The sequence below is a fragment of the Manis javanica genome, chromosome 1 (genome assembly GCF_040802235.1).
Source record: "Manis javanica isolate MJ-LG chromosome 1, MJ_LKY, whole genome shotgun sequence".
Taxonomy (NCBI): domain Eukaryota; kingdom Metazoa; phylum Chordata; class Mammalia; order Pholidota; family Manidae; genus Manis; species Manis javanica.
In genome coordinates this window covers 98,981,968-99,003,521 of record NC_133156.1, presented here as the reverse complement: position 1 = coordinate 99,003,521, position 21,554 = coordinate 98,981,968, and the positions used below count along the sequence as shown (strand labels likewise).

The window sequence follows — 21,554 nt, the reverse complement described above, 5'->3', positions numbered from 1 at the left end:
TGTCATACTTTTGGAGAGAATATTCTGAATGGGGAGAGGGATCACAGGCAGGTGGCATTGAACTGGACCTTGAAAGAAAATTAGGAATTTGGAAGGCACTACAGGGAAGTACCTTTCAAAAGTAAGTGCAGGTAAATGACTTTTCTCCTTCCTTCTTTATCATCCTGCAGCCAGGCAACTGCATTTATTCTTCAAAAGATTCAAGGTCTGTCCTAGGTTCCAGGAATAGTAATAGCATTCAGAGGTTCACTGTGAAGTAGCAGATTGTAGGGAAGTATCACCATTGTAAAATTCACAGCATTAATGACATTTGGTTCTTGGGCTCAAAGCCCATGGGAATTGAGGCCATGCTTTGCTGTCATCAGTACCTACAAGTTGTCCCCCTAACTACGCAACTTTCTCACCAATGCATACTATTTATTGATCACTGGAGGGATAGAGCCACCCATTGTGAGGACCTAGAGTTAGGGATTTTTTTTCACTGTCTACTATATCCAATATATAATAAGCCTTTCCAGTTGGTTAGGAACTGTAAAGGTAGGCAGAGGTGCTGTCTTTAAAATGCTCCTTGAGCTTTTCTAGGATCTCACCCTGTTTTAGATAGTATGTCTTTGTTTTATAAGTGAACTTTTCTTAGTTGTTATTCATCCTATTAGAGCTTTTCCAGATCTGGGCATCAGCAATTAAAAGAAAGTCAAAGGGATCTTAAATGGTCACGTAAGTTTGGCCTTCCACTTTCTTTGTAACAGTATTATGTTATAGGTAGCATAGTTTCAGCTACAGCTATCTTGATATCGTTCCATATATCTGCTCATAAAATCAGAAGAAGAAATAATAAACTGAAATATATATATGTATCTTTAGAAAATATGCCTTTATTTTGCTGAGACATATTTTATCATTATCATAATTTATAAAGTATTTTAATACGATTTTAAAACCATATTCTGGATTTTAAAGCCTTTCTTTCTGCTTCTGTGATATTTGAATGTACATTTCTCCTAAAGGTCTCTGGTAAGGTCTCTTGGCAGACTCAGATGGTCCACTTAAAGCATTTTGTCGTTACCGGGTTGCGGAGTGCCTTCATCCCTGAATCTAGTCAACTTGTATCTCTGAAGTGTTGTAAACAGGCTGTAATGAGAAGCTGGTGTGCTCTGTCACAGATCCTAGCAGAGGCTCCTCCCCCTGGCTCATAAAGGAAGTCCTCAAGAGGAGTAACCAGCATAATGACACAAAGAGGATACAAACAAAGGATTTACTGATCTTCCCAGTGAGCTGTGTAATCATGCAACTTTATTCCAAATTTAGACAGTGATTCTTGGACAAAGTACAAGGTGGCTAGTATCACTGCTGGGCCCATCCATGCCATCACTGGCAGAATATCAGGGTAGTAGCTCTATTTTGATATTCTTGGATGCTGTTACATGATAGGTAATGCTTGTAAACTGCTTCACAAAATCTCATGGCACCCTTAGAAAAAGGTAGAAGATCCATCACAAACACATCTATGTTTGTGTTTAGAAACACATACAATATTGTGAACATAGTAAGCATTTTCTATGTTTCATGTCTTCACATTTGGTCTCATTTACCTTCACAACTTAAAAGTGAACCTGCTTTGGAAGCACTAACTTACAAAGTCACTTTGTATCCCAGATCCATGGGATTATAGGATCTCAGTCTACCCCAGTGAAATACCCAAGACCACCGATAAGCTAACATGGAGCCAGCCTGAGAGAAGAGGCTGGTTGGCCTGACTTCTGCTCTTGCATTCAGTACAGCTAACGTGCACTATTTCCCTCCCACTGTGCCCTAATTGCATGAGTAGTTTAAAGTAAAAGTGAACTAACTGAACATTTAACAGTCTGATGCCCCCATTTTTCCTTGTCATTTTTTAACAAGTGCTGCAGAATTTCTTTAACAAGAAGTCGCTCCTTCTTCAAAGAATTTGTCGAGGATAACCTGACCGAGTAAGCCACACTGCCAAGCTCAGGCAGCACTTGCTGTAGCTGATGGATCCACCAGGTGGCAGGCTCCACGATTCTCATCTATTTTGTTATTTTTCCAGTCACTTAACCATTTTCATAATCATTAATACTTCCAACCAAATATTCACACTCTGAATCTTTTGTGTCTGCTTTTCCTCTCAGGGAAGTAATCTTGGTGTATTTCCGTTAAGTCAGGTGAACTGTTCTCTGGAACGGCCATATGTCGAGATCAGAAATGGAAAACTGGGTTTGGCTTTTGTAGGGGAAGGGGACATTTGTACAGAGCTGAGTGATATGCTCTGATTTGGCAAGCCCTGGTCATAACAATTTCCTGATGAGAAACACTTACACTGTTTTTATGTCATATGGTGTTTATGGTATTAGTATATCTCTTCAGTTTCTTCTTGACAATCTGTACGTTGAGCATTCATTCCTTACATCAATCCAGTGTCTGGTTCACATGACACCATTCATGATGTACAAGCTAGGTACTGTGCCAGGAGCAAGAGAGAGAGAATCAGGGCGTGCCTTGCCTATCAGTAGCCAGCAGTGGGGTGAGGGGCATAAGAGCTAGTTTTGGCCTCTCCCCCTGGGCCCTGTGCCTGTGGAAAGAAGAATCTCAGTGTCTCTGAATCCACTTTCTTTATTTTTAATGCAAGGATAGCAATCCCTTCCCACCTTAAAAGGTTGTGGGGGGAAAATTAACAACCCTTATGACTTGGTTGTGAAAATAAAGTAAGGGAATACATGAAAAGCGCTTTAATACTCAAAATGTGCATTTACAATGCTAGGTGCCTCTTAGAGATAATGATTTAAAAGTCATGAATTAGGTTAAAAAGAATAGAATTGGACTCAGGCATCACAAGGTGGCTCATGGGGTAGGACAGCCCCAGTGATCATTGTGGCTCTGTGTGTTGCTCTGAATATGAATGTGGGAAAGGATTGAAAGAACTTCAGTGAAAGATGAACTCCAACCACATTTGCTGCCCTTTTCCTTCACCTAAGGCACATAGGAAAAACAACTAAAATTTTAGCAAGGCCTCATCAGTCTGAAGAGAAGACCCCATTCTAAACAACCTTGGCAGGCCTTTCACCCTTTCAAGCTGAATTTTATTTAGACTAAATCGAATACCAATCTCTACTGTCAGATAAAGGCTAATTTTAAGTTTTGGCATTTGCATATAGAACATATAATTTATTCTTTCAGAATGAAAATTTTTTTTTTCTCTTGTTCAAGTTCAAATCCCATTTCCCTAAAATATGTTTTTTACAATTATGACAGTAGTAATGGGATTATATGTTCTTAAATATGAAAAGAACTCTAAATTCAGTAATAAAATACTAAGACTTTCTGAAACAAAATAGGATGTAGCACATGAACAAATCATTTCCTTAAAAAATACAAACAACCAAAATAAATGAGACAACATCCAGCCTTGCTAATAGTCAAAAAATGAAGATTGAAACTTGATGTAACTTTTTCCTATAAAATTGGCTTGACAGTTCTGACAAGCCTGTGGTAAGATAGTATACTGCTAGTGAGACTATAAACGGGAAAAAAAACATTCTGGAAAATAGGATATCGATATGTACCGAGAGTCTTTAAGAAGTTCAGGTAGACCCTTTGATTCTGTGTTTTAGATATAATTACATTATCTAAGGAAAATGTCAGAGGTTAGGGCAACAATTATAAAAAGCTATTTCAACTCCTAAAAGAATTGAAAAGTAGAAAACAGTAATAGGGAAATAGCTGAATTTTGTTTCACCTGTCTCATGGAATATTATCATAGAGCCAATACAAATTATGTTCTTAAAGAATATTCAGTGATGAAGGGAAAGTCTTCAAAGTAATATGATGTGAAATATAAAAACAACATAAAACTAAATATTAGAGTAATTAAGATTAAAATTATTTATACAGTATGTCTTATATATGTGCATAATTTATACATGTCTGAAAAAAGACCAGCAAGAAATACACTGAAATATTACCAGTGTTATCTGTGTGGTAGGTTCCCAGTGACTTTTATTTTTTTTATAACAGCATGTATTATTTCCCAAATTGCTGGTAGCAGGGAGTTGGGGGATGGAGTAGATGCTAACATTAAATCAGTCAATCCCTAATTTTTCAGTCCCCTGTTCCCACCATACTTAACTCCCCATTACTTGTTACCACTTAGAGGGAATTGGTAGGTGTTTTCCAAGAACAGGTCTTTTAAAGGCCCTTTTCCTTATACTTCTTATCTTTTCAAGGTGGTCAAGACCATGTGTGACTCTGAAAGGACATGTTTCCCCCTTGGTTATTAAGAAATTGAAGAAGAGGTTGTTGATAGAGTAGCAAGGGGGATTAGTCCTGCCCACCTGCCCCATCCACCCCTCATCCTGCTTTCTGTCTCCACTCTCAAGTCTGTCCCCAGGGCCTGCCCAGCAAGCGCCTGCCCCAGGGTGGAGTGAAAGGGCCCGGAAACCCACCAGGATTTACCTCACCTGCCATGACCTGGTTAAAGAAAGGCCATTTCGTACTCACTGGCATAAACTTTCCAGCTCTACGAGGAGGCAAGTTTTATGGTGTTAGAAAAGGAACCTTTTAAAATAATTAAAAATACCAGTCTCATTCAGTATTGCTATTCTATGATTTCTAGGTCAAAGGAAGAAAAGGACAAAAGAAAAAAGAAAAATCAGCCATGAGCAGACAGACCTTGGGCATATATATTTAATCCACATGAATGAAGATAACTTATTTATAGAGCTGTTTCCATGTGTGACACTCCATGTTAAAGGTTTTACAACAGCCCTACATAATGCTGAGATGAGCCACTATGAGGCAGGTCTGATCCCACCATTAGTACACGAGGTTGAGGCAGAGGAAGGAGAAGCAACCTGCTCTGGTCACAGAGGTCCGATTTGAACGCAGATCGTGGAGTCCAGGGACCACCCTCTTAAAAAGAAACCTCACAATTTGCCTTCCACCCCATTTGTATTCTGTCAGACTTCACTGCTTGAAGGGTTATTGGGAAACATGGAAGGCCTGTTGTATGTCCGTCCTTGTGCATTGTTATTTGTCTTTGAATCTCCAATTTCTATTGTCATCTTGTTTCATCACAGCATTTCCCTTTAAAGCCCCCCCATTTTCTTTTATAGAGTGGAAATAAGGTGTCAATCACTACAACCCCGTTTGAAAACACATCCATCAAAACAGGACCAGCAAGGAGAAACAGCTATAAGAGCCGGATGGTGAGGCGGAGCAAGAAATCCAAGAAGAAAGAAAGTCTAGAAAGGTTAGTTGAAGCATTATTTTTGTGAGGTTGGTATATACCCATGCTGGAGGAATGTTATTCCTTAAGTTAAATGCTTATATATGAGAAAGATGTATTTCTGTGAGAAATTATGTGCTGTGGTTCATATACACTTATATATTAAAGTCCATAACAGCATTATGTTTTGTAATGAAGAGATATACACAGTTACATTGTAGAACCTTTTTCTCATGTGGGAGTACCATGAAAAGCCCTTTGCTGTTCCTTAAGCCTCTAGACTTCATTACATTTGAGTCGGATTTGAGGAATTAGACTTCTAGGCAGTTTTTAGCATTAAATCCACATTTGATAATGTCCAGTACATTATCTAACAACAAACAGTTGTTATTTTTTAAATGTCAGATATTCTAAAATAATTGTATCCTTAAAGGATCCAAATAAGTCTAGAAATGAAAGGGCCTTGTTTTGCTGACTGAAAATCTAACTAGGTTACATGTTTGCAGCCTGGGAGGTACCATGAGAATCTTTTTGTGCTCCATGCAGACACTGGTGAGATTTGGGTATGTGTTCCTGGTGAGGACATTTCTCGTCAGGCCTCTGTCTGATGTGCTCCCTACACCATGCACAGCATCCCTCCTTCACCTGCGTGGGTCAGATGTATCCGATTGTATTAAGGGGATTTTTTATAAGAATGTAGAAATAAAAGCATATGAGAAAAGGAATGCTTATTAACTCCAGGAAGGACAGAGTTATAGAATAAAGGAAATAGAGTTATGCTTTATGTGGCCTAACTGTGAACAAGACTTATAATGCAAAATCAAGAGAATATCAGCCTTTTTACTAACCAAAAACTTTGCTTTAGCTCTATTGAGAGGAATAGAAAAGGGGAAGTATATTTGATAAGCAGGGGGAAAGGAGTTGTAAGAGCTTAATTCTCATTGCCTATGGTAGGAAATCAACATACACTTTCTAAAACTAAACAAATAAAAAGTAGTGTTAAGTGTAAGCACATTAGCACTATGCAGACAAATGGGAGAAGAAACAGCAAAAGGAGTAGAAAGGGATTTCTCTGGGGAGTGGGCGAAAGGCAGAGTGGGGTGGTTGTTATTTTTCATTATAACTTTATAAAAATATTGGACATTTTAACCCAGATATATTTATTACTTTGATCAAAATTATATATGCACACAAATTCTGAGGTCCTTTCTTTTAACGTGTGCTGTATATTTTGATTGGGCTTTAAATCGTATTAGAACACACTATTTCAAGGGTTAGCATTAAATCTTTGCTTATGCTCAGTGGGGATGAGTCATGCTCGCTTGGCCGTAAGGAACTCTGTAGCCCCACCTGCACTTCTAAGCCATCTGAGGCTGTGCTTTTTGAGCACTAAATACACATTTGCTTCTGCTGCTGTATGGTGTCTGCTGGCCCTGCTGATATGATAAGCATCAGTTCAACTTTCTCAATTTTCCAATGTAAATGTACAGCCTACATTGTTATTAGGAATATTCAAAAGTCCACAGTGGAATAAGCACAGCAAACTGCCCCTCAGAGATAAAGCATGTTATCAGCATTAAAGCATTCTATATCCAAGATGCTGATTTGTATTATCTCTTAATTAAATTGTATCAGTGTATCTGGGGATATGGATTCAGAAGCTTTCTTCAGGCAAAGAACATCCTTCTCATAAACCTGACAGATAAATAAATGCATATATATTTAATATATTTTATATTTTTCTTACTTTCCTAACTTTCCTTAATGTGTTTGAAACTTGGAGAAGAGAGCTGCCATTGTATTCTATCAAAGACTTCCTTCCTAAAACATTAAAAGAAAAATTTATATAAAAATGGGGTCTTCCTTTTTAATTGGATCTGCCATCATGTTACTGTCTCTGGCACAGAGGTGTGGATGAGCCCACTGGTACCGGGGGAGGCAGGAGTGGTTCTGAACATAGACTCTGACCAATTTTCCCCTCTTTCTCTCTAGGAGGAGATCCCTTTTCAAAAAACTAGCCAAGCAACCTTCTCCCTTACTGCACACCAGCCGAAGTTTCTCCTGCCTGAACCGGTCCCTGTCATCGGGGGAGAGCCTCCCGGGGTCCCCCACTCACAGCTTGTCTCCCCGATCCCCAACGCCCAGCTATCGCTCCACCCCCGACTTCCCATCTGGTGAGTGAGTCTCAGGGCTGGACGGCAGGAGAGCTGAGAGGAGGTCACAGTCACCGCCTGGGATCCGGAAAGACAGGAGCCTTATTCCGGCCGAAGGAAACAAAGTCGAGGATGTAAATGATAGAGAACAGGACTTACAGGGAGGTCACAAGATATGGCTATTTGGACCATTAAAGTAAAACAAGAAGCATTGGGTTAAACCTCAATGTGGGGGAAGTTTATCTGCCAAGTGCTGACTCATTGGTGTTAGATGCAGGGACAATTAGCTGACCTTTACCTGACCTCACCCAAGGCAGTCTGGGCTGGAAGTAAAGGGAAGGCCCTTGCTCACAACATTCTGTTTTCTCTTTCCCACCCACAGGTACTAACTCCTCCCAGAGCAGCTCCCCAAGTTCTAGTGCCCCCAATTCCCCAGCAGGCTCAGGACACATCCGGCCCAGCACCCTCCATGGTCTGGCCCCCAAACTCAGCGGACAGCGATACCGGTCTGGAAGGCGTAAGTCAGCGGGCAGCATCCCGCTCTCCCCGTTGGCCCGGACACCCTCTCCAACTCCTCAGCCCACTTCCCCTCAGCGGTCACCTTCACCTCTGTTGGGACACTCACTTGGCAATTCCAAGATCGCGCAAGCCTTTCCCAGCAAAATGCACTCCCCTCCCACCATCGTCAGGCACATCGTCAGGCCCAAGAGCGCAGAGCCCCCGCGGTCCCCGCTGCTCAAGCGCGTGCAGTCGGAGGAGAAGCTCTCGCCGTCCTATGGCAGTGACAAGAAGCACCTGTGTTCCCGCAAGCACAGCCTGGAGGTGACCCAGGAAGAGGTGCAGCGGGAGCAGTCCCAGCGGGAAGTGACGTTGCAGAGCCTGGAGGAGAACGTGTGTGACGCGCCTTCGCTCAGCCGGGCCAGGCCGGTGGAACAGGGCTGCCTGAAACGCCCCGTCTCCCGGAAGCTGGGAAGGCAGGAGTCCGTGGACGACCTGGACCGAGAGAAGCTGAAGGCTAAGGTGGTGGTGAAGAAACCAGATGGCTTCCCGGAGAAGCAGGAATCCCAACAGAAACCCCATGGACTTGGTAGTGATTTGGAAAACTTCTCTACTTTCAGGCTTGAAGAGAGAGAGAAGAAAATATATCCAAAGTCTTTAGAAAGGTCGAGCCATTTTGAAAACAAAGCAGCTCTGCAGGAGGCCCAGACCCTGGGCAGCCTGCTGAAGGGCACGCTTCACAAGCAGGCCAGCGTGCGGGCCAGTGAGGGTGGAACCGGGGATAGGGCAGCCGCTGGCTGTGGCCTGGCACCGAGGGATCACAGCCGCGGCACCTGTGATTTCAAACGGGCCTCTGCTCCCAGCGCCCTCCAAGAAAGTCTGTGTCACCCCACAGACAGGCCCTCCCCCGGGAAGGGCGAGAACAAAGAAAAGGCCTCCCAGGCCAAGGAGTGTCTCCGCTGTGAGAAGTTAGACAGCAAGCTGGCCAACCTTGATTACCTCCGAAAGAAAGTGTCACTTGAAGAGAAAGATGATAACCTCTGCCCTGCGCTCAAGTCCAAGATGACGTCTAGTGCCCATGAATGCCTGCCAGGGAACCCAGTCCGGCCTGTGGCTGGGCAGCAGGAAGCCCTGCCAGCCTCTGAGAGCCGAGCATTCATCAACAGTGCCCATGCAGCTCAGATTAGTGCCATCTCTTTTGTCCCCATCAAGGCCTTGGCTGGCCGGGTAGATAGTGGAGCAGAGAAGCCAAGCCTGGTTGCTCCTGAATCACCTGTCCGGAAAAGCCCCTCTGAATATAAGCTGGACGGTAGGTCTGTGTCGTGCCTGAAGCCAATTGAGGGCACTCTGGACATTGCTCTCTTGTCTGGGCCTCAGGCCTCCAAGACAGAGCTGGCTTCCCCAGAGCCTGCACCGAGCCCCAGCCCAGGCTGTGAAGTGAGGCCCTCTGTGCCACCGGCTCTCCCCAGCAGTGGGGGGAAGAAGGGTGAAACGGTGGGTCAGAGGGAGCCTTCCCCTGCCAACTTCAAGATGAATAAATCCTACTTGCTTGAGCCTCGCTTCCCACAACCCAGCCAGGGGCTCCAGAGGCCACCAGCGGCTCTCCTGCCTGCCCCAGAGCTAACACGGGACAGGACAGTTTCCCACGCTGCCGGGAGCCCGGTGGCCAGCATGGAAAGCAACCGGCTGCAGAGAGAGGGCGGCCCCAGCAGGCAGCGCGACCGCAGCCCCGACGCGAAGCTCCTCCCCTTTCTGGGGCAGAGCCTTCACTGTGCTGACGGATCCAGGCCTTGCAGCACGCTGCCACCTGAAGGTACCCCTGCCCCGGAGAAGCCAAACATGAGAGAATCGTTGGAAAGGGGCCTTCCCACAGCCAGAAGTGAGCAGTCTGCTGCAAGCGCTGATGTCCGCAGAGACCCTTCCCTGGAGCTATGTCTTCCAGATGCTGCTAAAACCAGAGACACCTCCAAAGGTCTCCCCTCTGTGGGAAGGGCCCACCCAGACTTCTGCGCACAGACCCAGGCAATGGAGAAAGTGTGGGGGCCTTGTGGGAAAACAGGCCACAAAGATGGCCAAGATGAGCAGAGGCCACCGGCCAGAGGGGACTCCTCTTGGAGCTCAGCCCAGACTCCTTGTGAGAGGGAGCCGGGCAGGGGAAGAAGGGGAATAGAACCCAAGCTGGAAGCCCCTGCTGGACCATCTCTGCAGGCACCTGGAACTGAGAGTGGGAAGGGTGACCTGCTCTCCAGTTTCCCACCTCTGCAGAAAGACAGTCCCAAGGAAGCAGAAAGGAAGGACCAGCCTCTACAGAAGCATCTCAGCAGTAGCTCTCAGTCCCCATCAATCACCAAAGAACTGCCTGGCCTGGCTGCTTGGCAGCATTGCAGTTCACCAAGCCCGACTTCAGGCAGAGAGCAGGGAGGCAAGCCTCCTTGTCCCGCAGAACCCAGCCTGGGCCTCCAGGGCCCTCCCAAGCCCGTTGCTGTGCACAGTGAAAGCGGCAGCCAGAAGCCTAGGCCTGGCCCCGACCCAGGCCCTCCAAAGTCTAAGCACCCAGACCGGCCCCTCTCCTCCCAGAAGCCGAGCATTGGGGCTGCAGTGGGCAAAGAGCCTGTTCCTCAGTCCCCCAGCGGCCCCAGCCGAGAGGGAAAAGGCAGCAGTAAGGGTGTATTGGACATGCTCCCCGCCCTCTCAGGCTCCCAGAACACAGCTAGCAATGTGTCAGCCCCACTGCACAATGAAGGGGGTCCTTTAGACACCAAGTTGAAACCCACCAGTGGGGAGCATCCCCCAGAGATGCTGGAGAAGCCTGTCCATCTGCCATGGCAAGGACACCCAGGGCTTAGTGAGTTGGTAGACCAGAAACTTCCCACTGTCAATGAAAAACAAAATCTGTCTCCAAAGCACCCCAAACCATCCACTGTGAGAGATTGCCCCCCTCTGTGCAAACAGACAGACAAGAGCCCAAGTCTGCAGGCCAGCACCACAGACAGGAAGTCAGAGGGGAAGAAATGCACAGAAGCACTTTATGTTCCAGCAGACAGCGGAAAGCTGGAGGCCACCCTGTCCCTAGCACCCAGGGAGGCCAGGCTGAAAGGCACAGAGAGGCCAGCAATGACCGGGAAAGGGCTGCCAGAGGCCAAGGGGAAAGGGCTCAGTCCCCAGAAGCCACTGACTGAAGCAGGCAAGCCCAGCAGCATGAAGCAGTCCCCCTCAGCCACTGGGCAGAGTTCTTTCCGCTCCCCTGCCCTCCCTGAGAAGCCTCTGAGCTGCTCCTCCAGCTTTCCTGGGGCCAGACCAGGAGTGCAGGAGGTCTCTACAACCAGCAACAGCACCTCTTCTGCCAAGACCAATGGGGCCGCAGCTGAGCCCACAGCCTCCAGCTGCAGGGACCATAGAAAGGCCCTGCCTGGGGGAGATGGCAGAACCCAGATGACAAAGAGTGACTCTTTGCCATCCTTTCGGAGCTCCACCCTCACTCTGGAGCTGCACCAGCCCAGCCCAAATGTGGCGGGGGTCTCTGGCCACCAGGACAGGGCCCTCTCAGTAACTGCCACCCTAGGAGAAGCCAAAGGGAAAGAGCCTACTCTAGGCCAGCCACCTCAGACTAGGAAGCAGAATGTGGGCAGAGAGACGACCAAGCCATCCCCTGCTCCAAATGGGGACCATCCGGTCGTTCTGCCTTCCGAGAAAGACTCTGTGGTCCGGCAGAGGCGGGGCAAAGAGAGCTGGCGGAGCAGCCCTCACAAAAAGGCCTTGTAATGGGGCAGGCCCCAGGGCGGGACTGGGGAGACAGACCTGAATGTGTAACTGAGTCTTGACTACCTTCTGAAACCAGCATTGTGTGGGACTGGCCGCCAGTCAGAGCCTGGAGCCTCACAGATGAAGGGAGAGAAAAGGAAGAGCCAGAAAGAGGGGACCTTCTTCCAAATGCCTTCCCAATTGTAACCGGTAAAACTGTTACCAGATAGTGTTTGTACAAAAAGAAAAAAATCTTTGCTGTTGAGGGTTATTGAGGAAAAAGATTGTCTCTGTAAATACCTAGCAATGTGTTTGGTTTGGGATGTAGAGTCTATACTTTGCTGCTGATGGCGTCATTTACTACAGCTTTTTTTTTTTAGTAAGATTTTTGCTTTACCACTTAACATAATGTAGTAATGAAGCAAAATGGTTAAAACTGGGTGTATGTGAAAGTACGGATACACCTATATCCGTATATATACACGTCTACCCACATGTTTTGGTCCGTGGTTTAAGGGAATATTTCAAGGCTACGTTTTTCTAAGTTAAAACATTCTACGTAGAGTTAAAGCTGAAAGAAAGCCCTGAATACAGTAGATGGTGAGGTTTTTATGTGTATTTTTAAACAAGATTTTGATAGTACTATATCTGGCTACCTGTATTTCCCGATCTTAAAGCAAGAGCTACTCTAATCGCTGCATTTGGAATTCCCCTTTCATTAGTAATGGACGAACAAATGGAGCTAGCTGTTTGCATTTGAGTGATTCTAATGGACATTTTGATCCTGGGTCCAGCTGTCTGAAAGGCTAGCTGTCCTTGCCCATGGGTGTGTATGTCAGGTGTTCACCCAAGGTTTAGCGGGGGCTATAAACACATGTCGTTTCATTTCTGTTCTCTTGCTTTCCCTTCTTTTCATGCTCTTAAGCTCAGGCCTTTATGCTATGAGTCACTAGTCCAAGAAGCACACATTTTGTAGTAGTCCTGCACCAGCCCTGCTCTTGAATGCAAAGGAAAATTACTGGCTGCACACAAATCCACTAGTACTTAGGTTGAGTAATAAGCATCAGGCATTGGAAGAAGTTTTAAATTTGCTTTTCTGAGGAAGTGGGGGTGGATTTTGGCATCATAGCATATATATTAAGGAATAATCAGGACATCAGATACATTTTAATACATAGCTGGGGCCTTATGTTGTAGATGAAGCTTGCTGTTTTTAGCAAGTTCCTGGGTTTCACATTCATTTCTGATGCATCAAGTAGCTCCATACATTTCATAACATGATCTCTTTATTTGTATGCAAAGAAAAAATATTAATAAAGAGCAGCATTTTTGTAACAAAAAAGACTTACTGGAGCTATTTGGTGCTTGAATGTGACTGTCCTTTTTACTTTTGCTAAGCCTTATTTAAATGTTGTATACCATGGAATATGTAGAATTTGTCAAATCATTTTAGTGCTGCGGGGGGGTTTTTTGTGTTTCTGTTGGCGTTTTCCTGGTGACTTGTTTTGTATTGTAAGGCTGCACTCACAGACATAAGTACTAAGGCACTAAGAGAAAAGACACACAGGTAAGTATTTATAAGGTGCTTGGGATCCATAGCAGAATTTTTGTTCTATTTTATTTTGTAAGAGAAAAAAATTACCACTAAATACTAATCCAGCACCCAAACTCCCTCGGGAATGTCTTAGTATCTTCCAGCTATAAAATTGTTCCTCCACGCACAGCAGCATATTACAGCCTGTGGATTGTAAATCATTTAGCGAGGCTGTAAACTGTGCTCCAAAAACAAGGGCGTAACATAGCAACCGCTTGGCTGTCCTTCATTGTAAAATAAACTGGCAATAGCAGCAAAGGAGTGTCCTCTTTGCCTTTAATGTTTCTTCCCCATGCAGTTTTAGCCACTCCCATCACTGTCTTGTAAAACTGTAGGAGAAACAAGTATTTTAGAAGAACTTAAATGGGTTTTAAAAGTGGTCTCAACATTTATAATTCATATCTGTGTTTGACGGTTGTCATAACCCATTCCTTCTGCACTCAGACATCACTACAGGTCTATTGGGGATGTAGTTCTTGGTTTACAGCCTTTGCTTTGTTAACTGTCCAGTTTCTTTAAAGCACAACTAGCTGCTTGTTTACAAATGATATTTTTATGTATATTTTGTACAGTGTGTTGTCATTTTTGCCAAATATGTTTTTGCATTTTGGATGAGTACAGAGTACTTAAGGTTGCATTCCTGTAATGCCTGTTTGTTTTTGTAAACCTCTCCACAATCAGCTGGTAGAAATCCTCCTGTGTTCTCTGTGATCAGTCTCTTGTGATTGTGAGATGTGCTCCTTGGTAGTAGTATTCCCAGCTGTAGATTTACCAGCTTAAAAGTTTGTTAGACTCTGTGCAATAAAGTGTTTGCAGTCTTATTTTCTCTAAGATATTCCCTATGGATGTCATAATTGTTGTATATTGAACAAATATTTATACTTATGCAGTTGCATAACACTGAAATAAAAATTTAGCATGAAAAGATAATGACTAATAAATTTTTCCTGCGTGCACACATCCATCCCATCCCAAACGTTCCTGAATATGACTGTGTTATGGGAAGCAGGAGGTTTTGGAGATTGCTTTTTGTTGAGTAGTATAGTATGCTAGTCTTTTTTTTTTACTTACACAAACGTATTCCACTCTTCAAGGTAAGTCTTTCCTAGCAGCTCAGGGTAGGCACATATTTTAAGTTCTGACCTCTGCATGCAAATCCATCACCAGTTAGCATTGCTCTTTGACCAGCTTTTTAACAGCAAGAGTGGCTTGAGCTGACAAGTCCACTTTCTCTGTGCCACCTTGTCTTCTACCAATCTTCTTCCTTGCCTGTGGTACCTACCAGTTTCTATGCCAGGCCTCCGTCATCCCTTCTCCTTGATGACACCTTCAGTTCTCCCAGAGCTTTGCTCCCACAGTTACCATGGTGTCCTCTCATCTTTCTTTTCCTCTCCTCCTTTCTCCTTCCTCATAATTAAAAGCCACTGAAGCCATCGGGAGGGAAAGAAGCAACCTAACTCACATTGTCTACCTACTAGATATATGTGCTTAGTGGTGGGCAAGATGCTTGACATCTACCATCTCATTTGAGCCCCAACACAGTTTTCAAACAGGATGGTGGTAGTGGCCCCATTTTACAGGTAAGGAAACAGGACCAGACAGGCTATATAATTTGCTTAACACACACCCTGTAAAGAGAGCTTGGATTAGAATCCTGATTTTTCTGATTCTAAAGCTCTTGAGCTTTCTAAACACTAACAGGTATCATGTAACTGAATTCAGATCCAGTCCCCTCTGAATGATCTTAGCCACCTCATTTTCTCTTTATTTTATTTACATGCAGAGAAATCATTTGGTGCAAAACCACAAATTGATGATTGGTGGGAAACCATAAGCCAAGGAAGCTAATCGTTCTCTGTAATAGAGCTACTTTATTAGTTCTAATTAATCAGTGGACAATTTCCCATTTAGCATTTTCGGTTCACAACACATGTAAGATGAAAAAGTGTAACTACATTAGCTATAGAAATTTGCTTCCCTTAATATAGGCCAGGCATTAAGGAACTCAATGGTAGGACAGTTCTCTAAATTTAATTTCCTTCCTACTGGTTTTAAGTCATTCCTCAAAGCAATCATTTTGTGTTACTCCTCTCTTTCTATTCCCTACCTGTTAATATTTCACACATCTCATACGTAGGAAAACCAGAAATGACCACAGCTCTGTGGAACCTCAATTTCATTACTTTTTGCCTATTGGAAGTTAACCATTCTGGCCCAGGTTCAAGTTCTCTGACAGTTCAGACACCTCTTCAGTCCCTGGACTGGAGTTATTAGCACCGGTCCTCATAGAAAAACATGCCGCAGCATTTCCCTCATTTTGGGGACTGCGCATTCCAAAAGACAAGATTGCTGTGTCTTATAGCAACCCACGCTTCCTGTGGGGCTCTCAGTCCCAATACTTGGGTGCAGGCAAGCCCTTCAAAAAGGGACTCTGCTCCCAAGACTGAAGGTCCCTGTACTCTCTGGGACATGCTAGTTAAGTCTGTTAAGACATGGGAAAGAGGAAGATGTGCTGCATATGGTTACTAGTTATCACCCCCACAGCTTTACACAAAGAGTCTGTTGATAACTGTAAAGCTGCGAGTCTCGAAGAAATATACACCTGCTGTTCAATTCACCACTGCCCAGAGATGGCTGTCAGCAGCCGGGAGATGAAGAATAAAGATGTTTGCAAGGCCTGAAGCAAGCATGTTGCAGCTACCAAGTCTTCATATGTCAGGCTGGCATCACCATATCCTCCAGCCCTAAACTGTCTAAATAAAAACCCTTTACCTGAAAGTTCTGTCCCTTTGAAATACATACACTGTTAAACAGCACTCTGCTGAAAGGGACTTTTCTGGGCTAGAGACAGACTTACTTTTGTCAGGACTGAGGGCAGGTCCTAAAACTCCCACCCGCATCCATCAGTGCAGTGCCACCCTGGGGTCGGAGCGCCAGCAGCTCCTCAGCCTGCTGCCCCATGCCAGTGGGGATCCTTAGAACGACTATCACTCCCTCTGTCTTCAAGGGAAAGCAAAGAGCAACTCCTAACACTTGGGCTTGACCATTTGCACTTGAAAACACAAAGCCTTAGAAAAAGGCTGCTGCCTTTTTCAGCACCTGTGAATTCTTACAACCAATGACCTCTTTATGACTCTTGTACCTTTGTAAAAACAAACAAAATTAAGTCTTTAAAAAAAAAACCCTCACTTTTTCTTTGTTGCACAATACATGGTCATGGAAGACAAACTAGAAATACAGAAAAGCAAGATGAAAAGTGTTTGCATCACTGCAACCCCACCAGCTACTGTGTCATTCTTTAAGTCAATTTTTTATTTTTCAAAAAAACTAACAACAGTGGGCATGATGTTTGGTAACCTGCACTTCTGCTTAGTGTTAAATCATAAATATAATGAAATACCTATAAATGTTCTTCTGCAATATTTATAACAGCCACATGGCACTTCATTTTATGGACAGGCCATATTCTCTCGTGTGTGCAGGCAGGAGAGAACCTCAAGTGCAGATGATCAAGGTCATCCTGTTCTTCAGTTCTTGGCAAACCAACCTTGGCTCATGCCCAGGTTCATTTAATTTATCCCTACACTCCCTTTCATCTCCCCTCCTGCCCCATAGACAACTATGTTAATGGTTTATCTTTTTGTGTTCTTAGGAAGTACAGGTATCATTGTTTTGTATGCATGTTATTTTTAACTTATAAAAATGATCATGTTAATATGCCATTTTGGATTTTTTTTCTATCAAGCCCTATATATTGGCTGCAAACTGGCCCCGCCGCACAGAGGGCAAGGAGAGACCAAAGAAAGAGGCAGACCACTCCAGATGGGTAGGTGGCAGTTTTAATAAGCAGGGGAACTTAACATATGTGGCTTATTTTGGGTGTTGTAGGATGAGATCTCCATATCTGCCCACAAGAATCTTAAAAGTTGTAGAAAGGCCTTAACTGGATTCAGTCATGTATTCAGCCCAGATGGTCTCAATAGCACCTTCCTGTCTCAAGGCTCCATCAGTAAAAATGGCTCCCATTGAAGAGCATACAGCCCAAGGATGTGTCGGTGGGGCCTGAGGAGCCTCCCATTGCCAGGATCTAGCTTTAGGTCAACTGGTGGTCACCTCCTCTTGGTGACCTCTTACACTATATATTTGAGACGTGACTATATTGCTTGGCTGTATCTAATTCATTGCTTCTAACTACTGTATGATACTGTGTGGTAGGATGGTAGGAGTATTCCACATTTTGCCTACCCATTTTCCTAGTGATGAACACTCAAAGTGCTTTGAACTTGCCCCTCCATAAATAATGCTGCATTGAATATCATTGCGGAGATGTAAAACTTTCTTGGGAGATATGCCCAGAGAAGAATTTGTGACCCACACATTTAACTTGACTAATTATGGCTGCACCAGTCTGCAACCATATGCAGTGCATGCATCCTATCTATGCTATTACCCAGATTTCTCTTTTTACCAGTGTAATAAATATAAAACTTTATCCCATTTGACTTGTATTTTGCTAATTCCTAGTAGAACCAACATGTTTATTATGTTGTTATTCCACCCATGAACACAGAATGTCTCATTTGTTGAGATCATCCCCGAATTTATTTAATCATTTATCTATTATTGGATACTTAGGTTTTTTTCCAGGAATGGGAGAAAGAAAAAAGGGAGACCCAAGCTGTTTAGAAAGCCCATGAAGCAACATGAGGGAGAAGGAGGAGATGGATGGAAGCTCTGGTGGCCGCCCTCCTCTGTTCACCTTGGCATGACCTAATGGCATGTCATGAACAGTTTTTTAGAGAATATTATCTAACATAGGGGTGGGGCAGATAAGAGGAGGATGGTCAGTGAAGTTCACTGATTTTTCCTGAGCAATAATGGCTTTTAAAAATAACTTGTAGATTAGTTGTTTCCTTTTTTCCAAGACTAATAATGCTCAATAAATGATTTCAAATTGTAAATAGCTGGGATGGAGTGGGTAGGGATGGATGGGAGGGGGTAGGGGCAGACCCTGTGACTTGGCAGTGTTGGCAAAGAGACTCTCAGGCTCAGGCTGCCTGCCTAGGATACCTCACACTTGGATTTGAAGGCTCCATAGCCCTTTCTTTCCCTTTTCCTCAGAAATTTCCTCTTACAGGATATGGAGCAGTTCTTTAGTTCATTTGACTCATGAAGCCTAATGCGTGCTACTACTACTAGTTGATTTAATTAAGATTAGGGAAGGGTTTTACATGAAATCATTAGGCTGAATGCCCAGGGACAGCCCTCGTCTAACAGAACCCCAGTATTGAGTGGAATGCAGGCGCCTGTTTCATAGAGAGCCCCTGGGTGATTCTGGTGATGAGCCGGTACCTGGGAGCTCTGGGACACAGGGCCTGGCCATTACTATGCAGCCTTCAAGCTAACACCCTTCATATTAGATGACTACTTCTTAGCATACCAGGCAATCAATTCTAGATCAACATGGAGAACACCCAGTCATAACTTGCTTAGAACAAACCACATCCTCTCTTGCTGTTATTCAAGTAAATTTACTCTTTTGCATTCTAGGCAGATAGAAAACCATGTCAGCTATACCCCTCTAACTAATAATACACAAAAACATTTTAAAAGCCACTTATTTCATACTGTTTTGCAAACTTCAAAATTGTAAATAACACTTATTGGGGAATTGGGCAAGTAAAAAGGATATGACAGTTTCCTGTCTTGGAATTTTACAGGTAATGCCTGGATTTTGGTCTGTGCTGTGTTCAGTTAGCAGTGATGCCTGCCGGCTCTGGGCAAAGGTATAATTTGCTCCCTGACTGTGGGAGTTGCAGCTCACGTGCAGAGCCCTCAGTGATGGAGGCCAGTCAGCTTTTATGGACTTCAATGCTATTTGCTTCAGTACACTTTGAAATGCAGGGTCAGCTCATGGAGCTACAACATGCAATAATAACACATTTTTATAGGAGTAGCTTGTCAGAGCAGCAACAACATGTGATACATAAAACCAATAAACACACCATGTCTGCAGATTCTATCCTAGTAACTAGGACAAAGCAATAAAAGTGACAGCAGCCATCAAAAGGCTCCCTTTCTGACTTTGTAGGGTGAATTTACTGTTGGTTAAAACAGTAGCTGTCACAAAGCCTTAGATCAATGTGCAGTTATGGAGTAGCAAGTTGTGTGACATGGAAGGGGTACATGCCTGATAGAGCAAGATGGGCAATTGCATTTTGCTGGGACTTAGGACCCTATAGTCTTTCTTGTAGTAGAATCTGCATCAGAGATATTCTATAGAATGCTTTTGTTTTTCCAAGTTACACATTAAATGCTATGAAGGACAGTGTGGCTATGAAGTGGTAGGTCAGCAATTAGTATTTCCTTTCTGAAGCTTAAGTCCTTAAGTCAAGGAAGGGGCTTAAATATGTGAGAATACCCAAGAAATCTCTGGGTTGGTGCTTAGACTGAATTTTTAGGAATGGGCTTCTATGTTCTGTGATATGAAGGAAGGAAGGAAGGAAAGCATGAAGTAAGTAATAACGGAGAGAAGCACAGAGGCAGAGAAAGAGAAAAGGAGAGAAGGAAAGGAAGAAACATTGCCGGAAAGGGAGAAGAGCAGAGAGACGAGGGAGGGAAGGAAGAGACAGCGAGCACAGGTTTTGCCTCCCCAGGGTCATCGCCAGGAATATCTCCCAGAGTTTCCACAGCTGATCATCTAATTTGCTGCAAGCAAATGAGCAAAAATCAACAAAGCAAAATATGTGTCCTGCCACATTCCTGCCTGAATTTCCAAAGGTGAATGGCTCCTGGGCAGGGTGGGCAGCATGCGTTGGTGGGGCCCCAAGGGGTTGCTCCTCTGACATGGGACGGTGGGCCATCTGAGTTTTCTAAACCGATTCTGCCTTTGTTTTCCTGGAACAAGGGGATTCTCCCATTACAGCACAGGCAGCCCCTTGCTCTGCACACCTAGGGAGCCTGGCCAAGGCAGCCTTGCCCATATCGGCATCTAGTCCTTTCTGAGACCAAAAGTCTACCAGAAAAGTCCTTGGTCACTGCCAGACTCAAGGCCAATACCAACCCGGCAGTGGCTCAGCTTGGCCGCCTCAGAATGCTGCCCCACCATCCTAGGTGCAGGGAAGGAATCAAGGTGGGGACGGGGTATGTCCCAATGTCCTCACACGTCCAGGCACATTTGTTCTTCTTTAACACACATCCCTACAGGACTGTCTCACCAGAGCTCCCCCAGGAAAGCTGAGGAAAATGCCCTTCCTCAGCACCTGTTTTCCCAAACACTAGTATGCCAGATAATCAGAGCAGCCGACTGTGATATTGCATTAGCAAAGCAGTGCTCTGCTTGGCCTCTCTCACCAGGCCCAGACCACCTATGCCTCAGGAAGATTTGCTACCCAATCAGCTCTGCCACCTCTATTAGCTTTTAAGGGAAGTATGCCTTTAAGCCCAGGAGTTGGGAGTTAGCTGAGTTTGGGAGAACTAGCTATAAAATCATGGACACATCTCGCTGCTTCCAGAAAGTAAAGGGGAAGGGAATGGACACTTGAGTACAGCTGAGATAATGTGCATGCCAATAGGCCCTTAGTAAACTGCGGCAGGGAGCTCACTGGGAATCCCCACTTCTCCCTAGTCCTTAGGGTAGGAACAGGGTTAGATACTCACCTTGGGTGCTAAATTGAAGGGGGCACCAAAAAACTCAGTAATGAAGATAAATCATATTTCAATGCAACATTAAATAAAAATCGAAACTAATGCAAAATAGTCACAATGAACAAAATACCAAAATTTTAGACAAAGGCAGGACTAGTCTTACCGATTTTTCCTTTTGCCTCAGGCTCACATATGGTTCAACATGGCGGTGTTATGGATATTGCCTTTGTTTCAAATTTGGGTATTTTATTTATCATAGATATTTTGGACATTAAAGTTTTAAAAATACTGTATTAAGAATTTTTTTTTGTCTCAATTGCTGCGTTTTTTTGGTTCACTCTTCCCCTTAAATTTTGCATGCAGGGCAAGTGCCTCACTCACCTTACCATAGCCCCCACCTGGTGTCCTTCACTAAGAACTTCTGGGAACACTAGGCCCCCCATCTACTGCTACTACTAAGAAAAAATTCCCTAAGCCTAGCTGAATATTTGCAGTGAAAACTTATGGCTTCCCTTCACTATTCCTTTGTCTTTCCTGCTCTTTCTGGGGTACAGAAGTAAAGGGGAGTTGGTCCCCAAGTTTCCACTCTGTTATTATGTCTTACTATTATGTCCTCAATCTAAAGGCTAATAAATTCTGCTTGGATATTTAAGTTAATTTTTGATGTTCAAATGGAATG

General features: G+C 44.2%; 1 protein-coding gene across 19 annotated transcripts in view; it reads left to right on the top strand.

Moving 5' to 3' along the window:
• MAST4 (microtubule associated serine/threonine kinase family member 4) overlaps nucleotides 1–14,158 on the top strand; it is a 525,532-nt gene extending 511,374 nt beyond the window's left edge. For all 19 annotated transcript variants that reach the window (XM_073235555.1, XM_073235554.1, XM_037026097.2 and 16 more), the window contains 3 exons: nucleotides 5,130–5,266; nucleotides 7,235–7,416; nucleotides 7,778–14,158. In XM_073235555.1, coding sequence (XP_073091656.1) covers nucleotides 5,130–5,266; nucleotides 7,235–7,416; nucleotides 7,778–11,655 — 4,197 coding nt within the window. In that variant the 3' untranslated portion in view covers nucleotides 11,656–14,158. The remainder of the gene's footprint in view (nucleotides 1–5,129; nucleotides 5,267–7,234; nucleotides 7,417–7,777) is intronic.
• The last annotated feature ends 7,396 nt before the right edge of the window (nucleotides 14,159–21,554 follow it).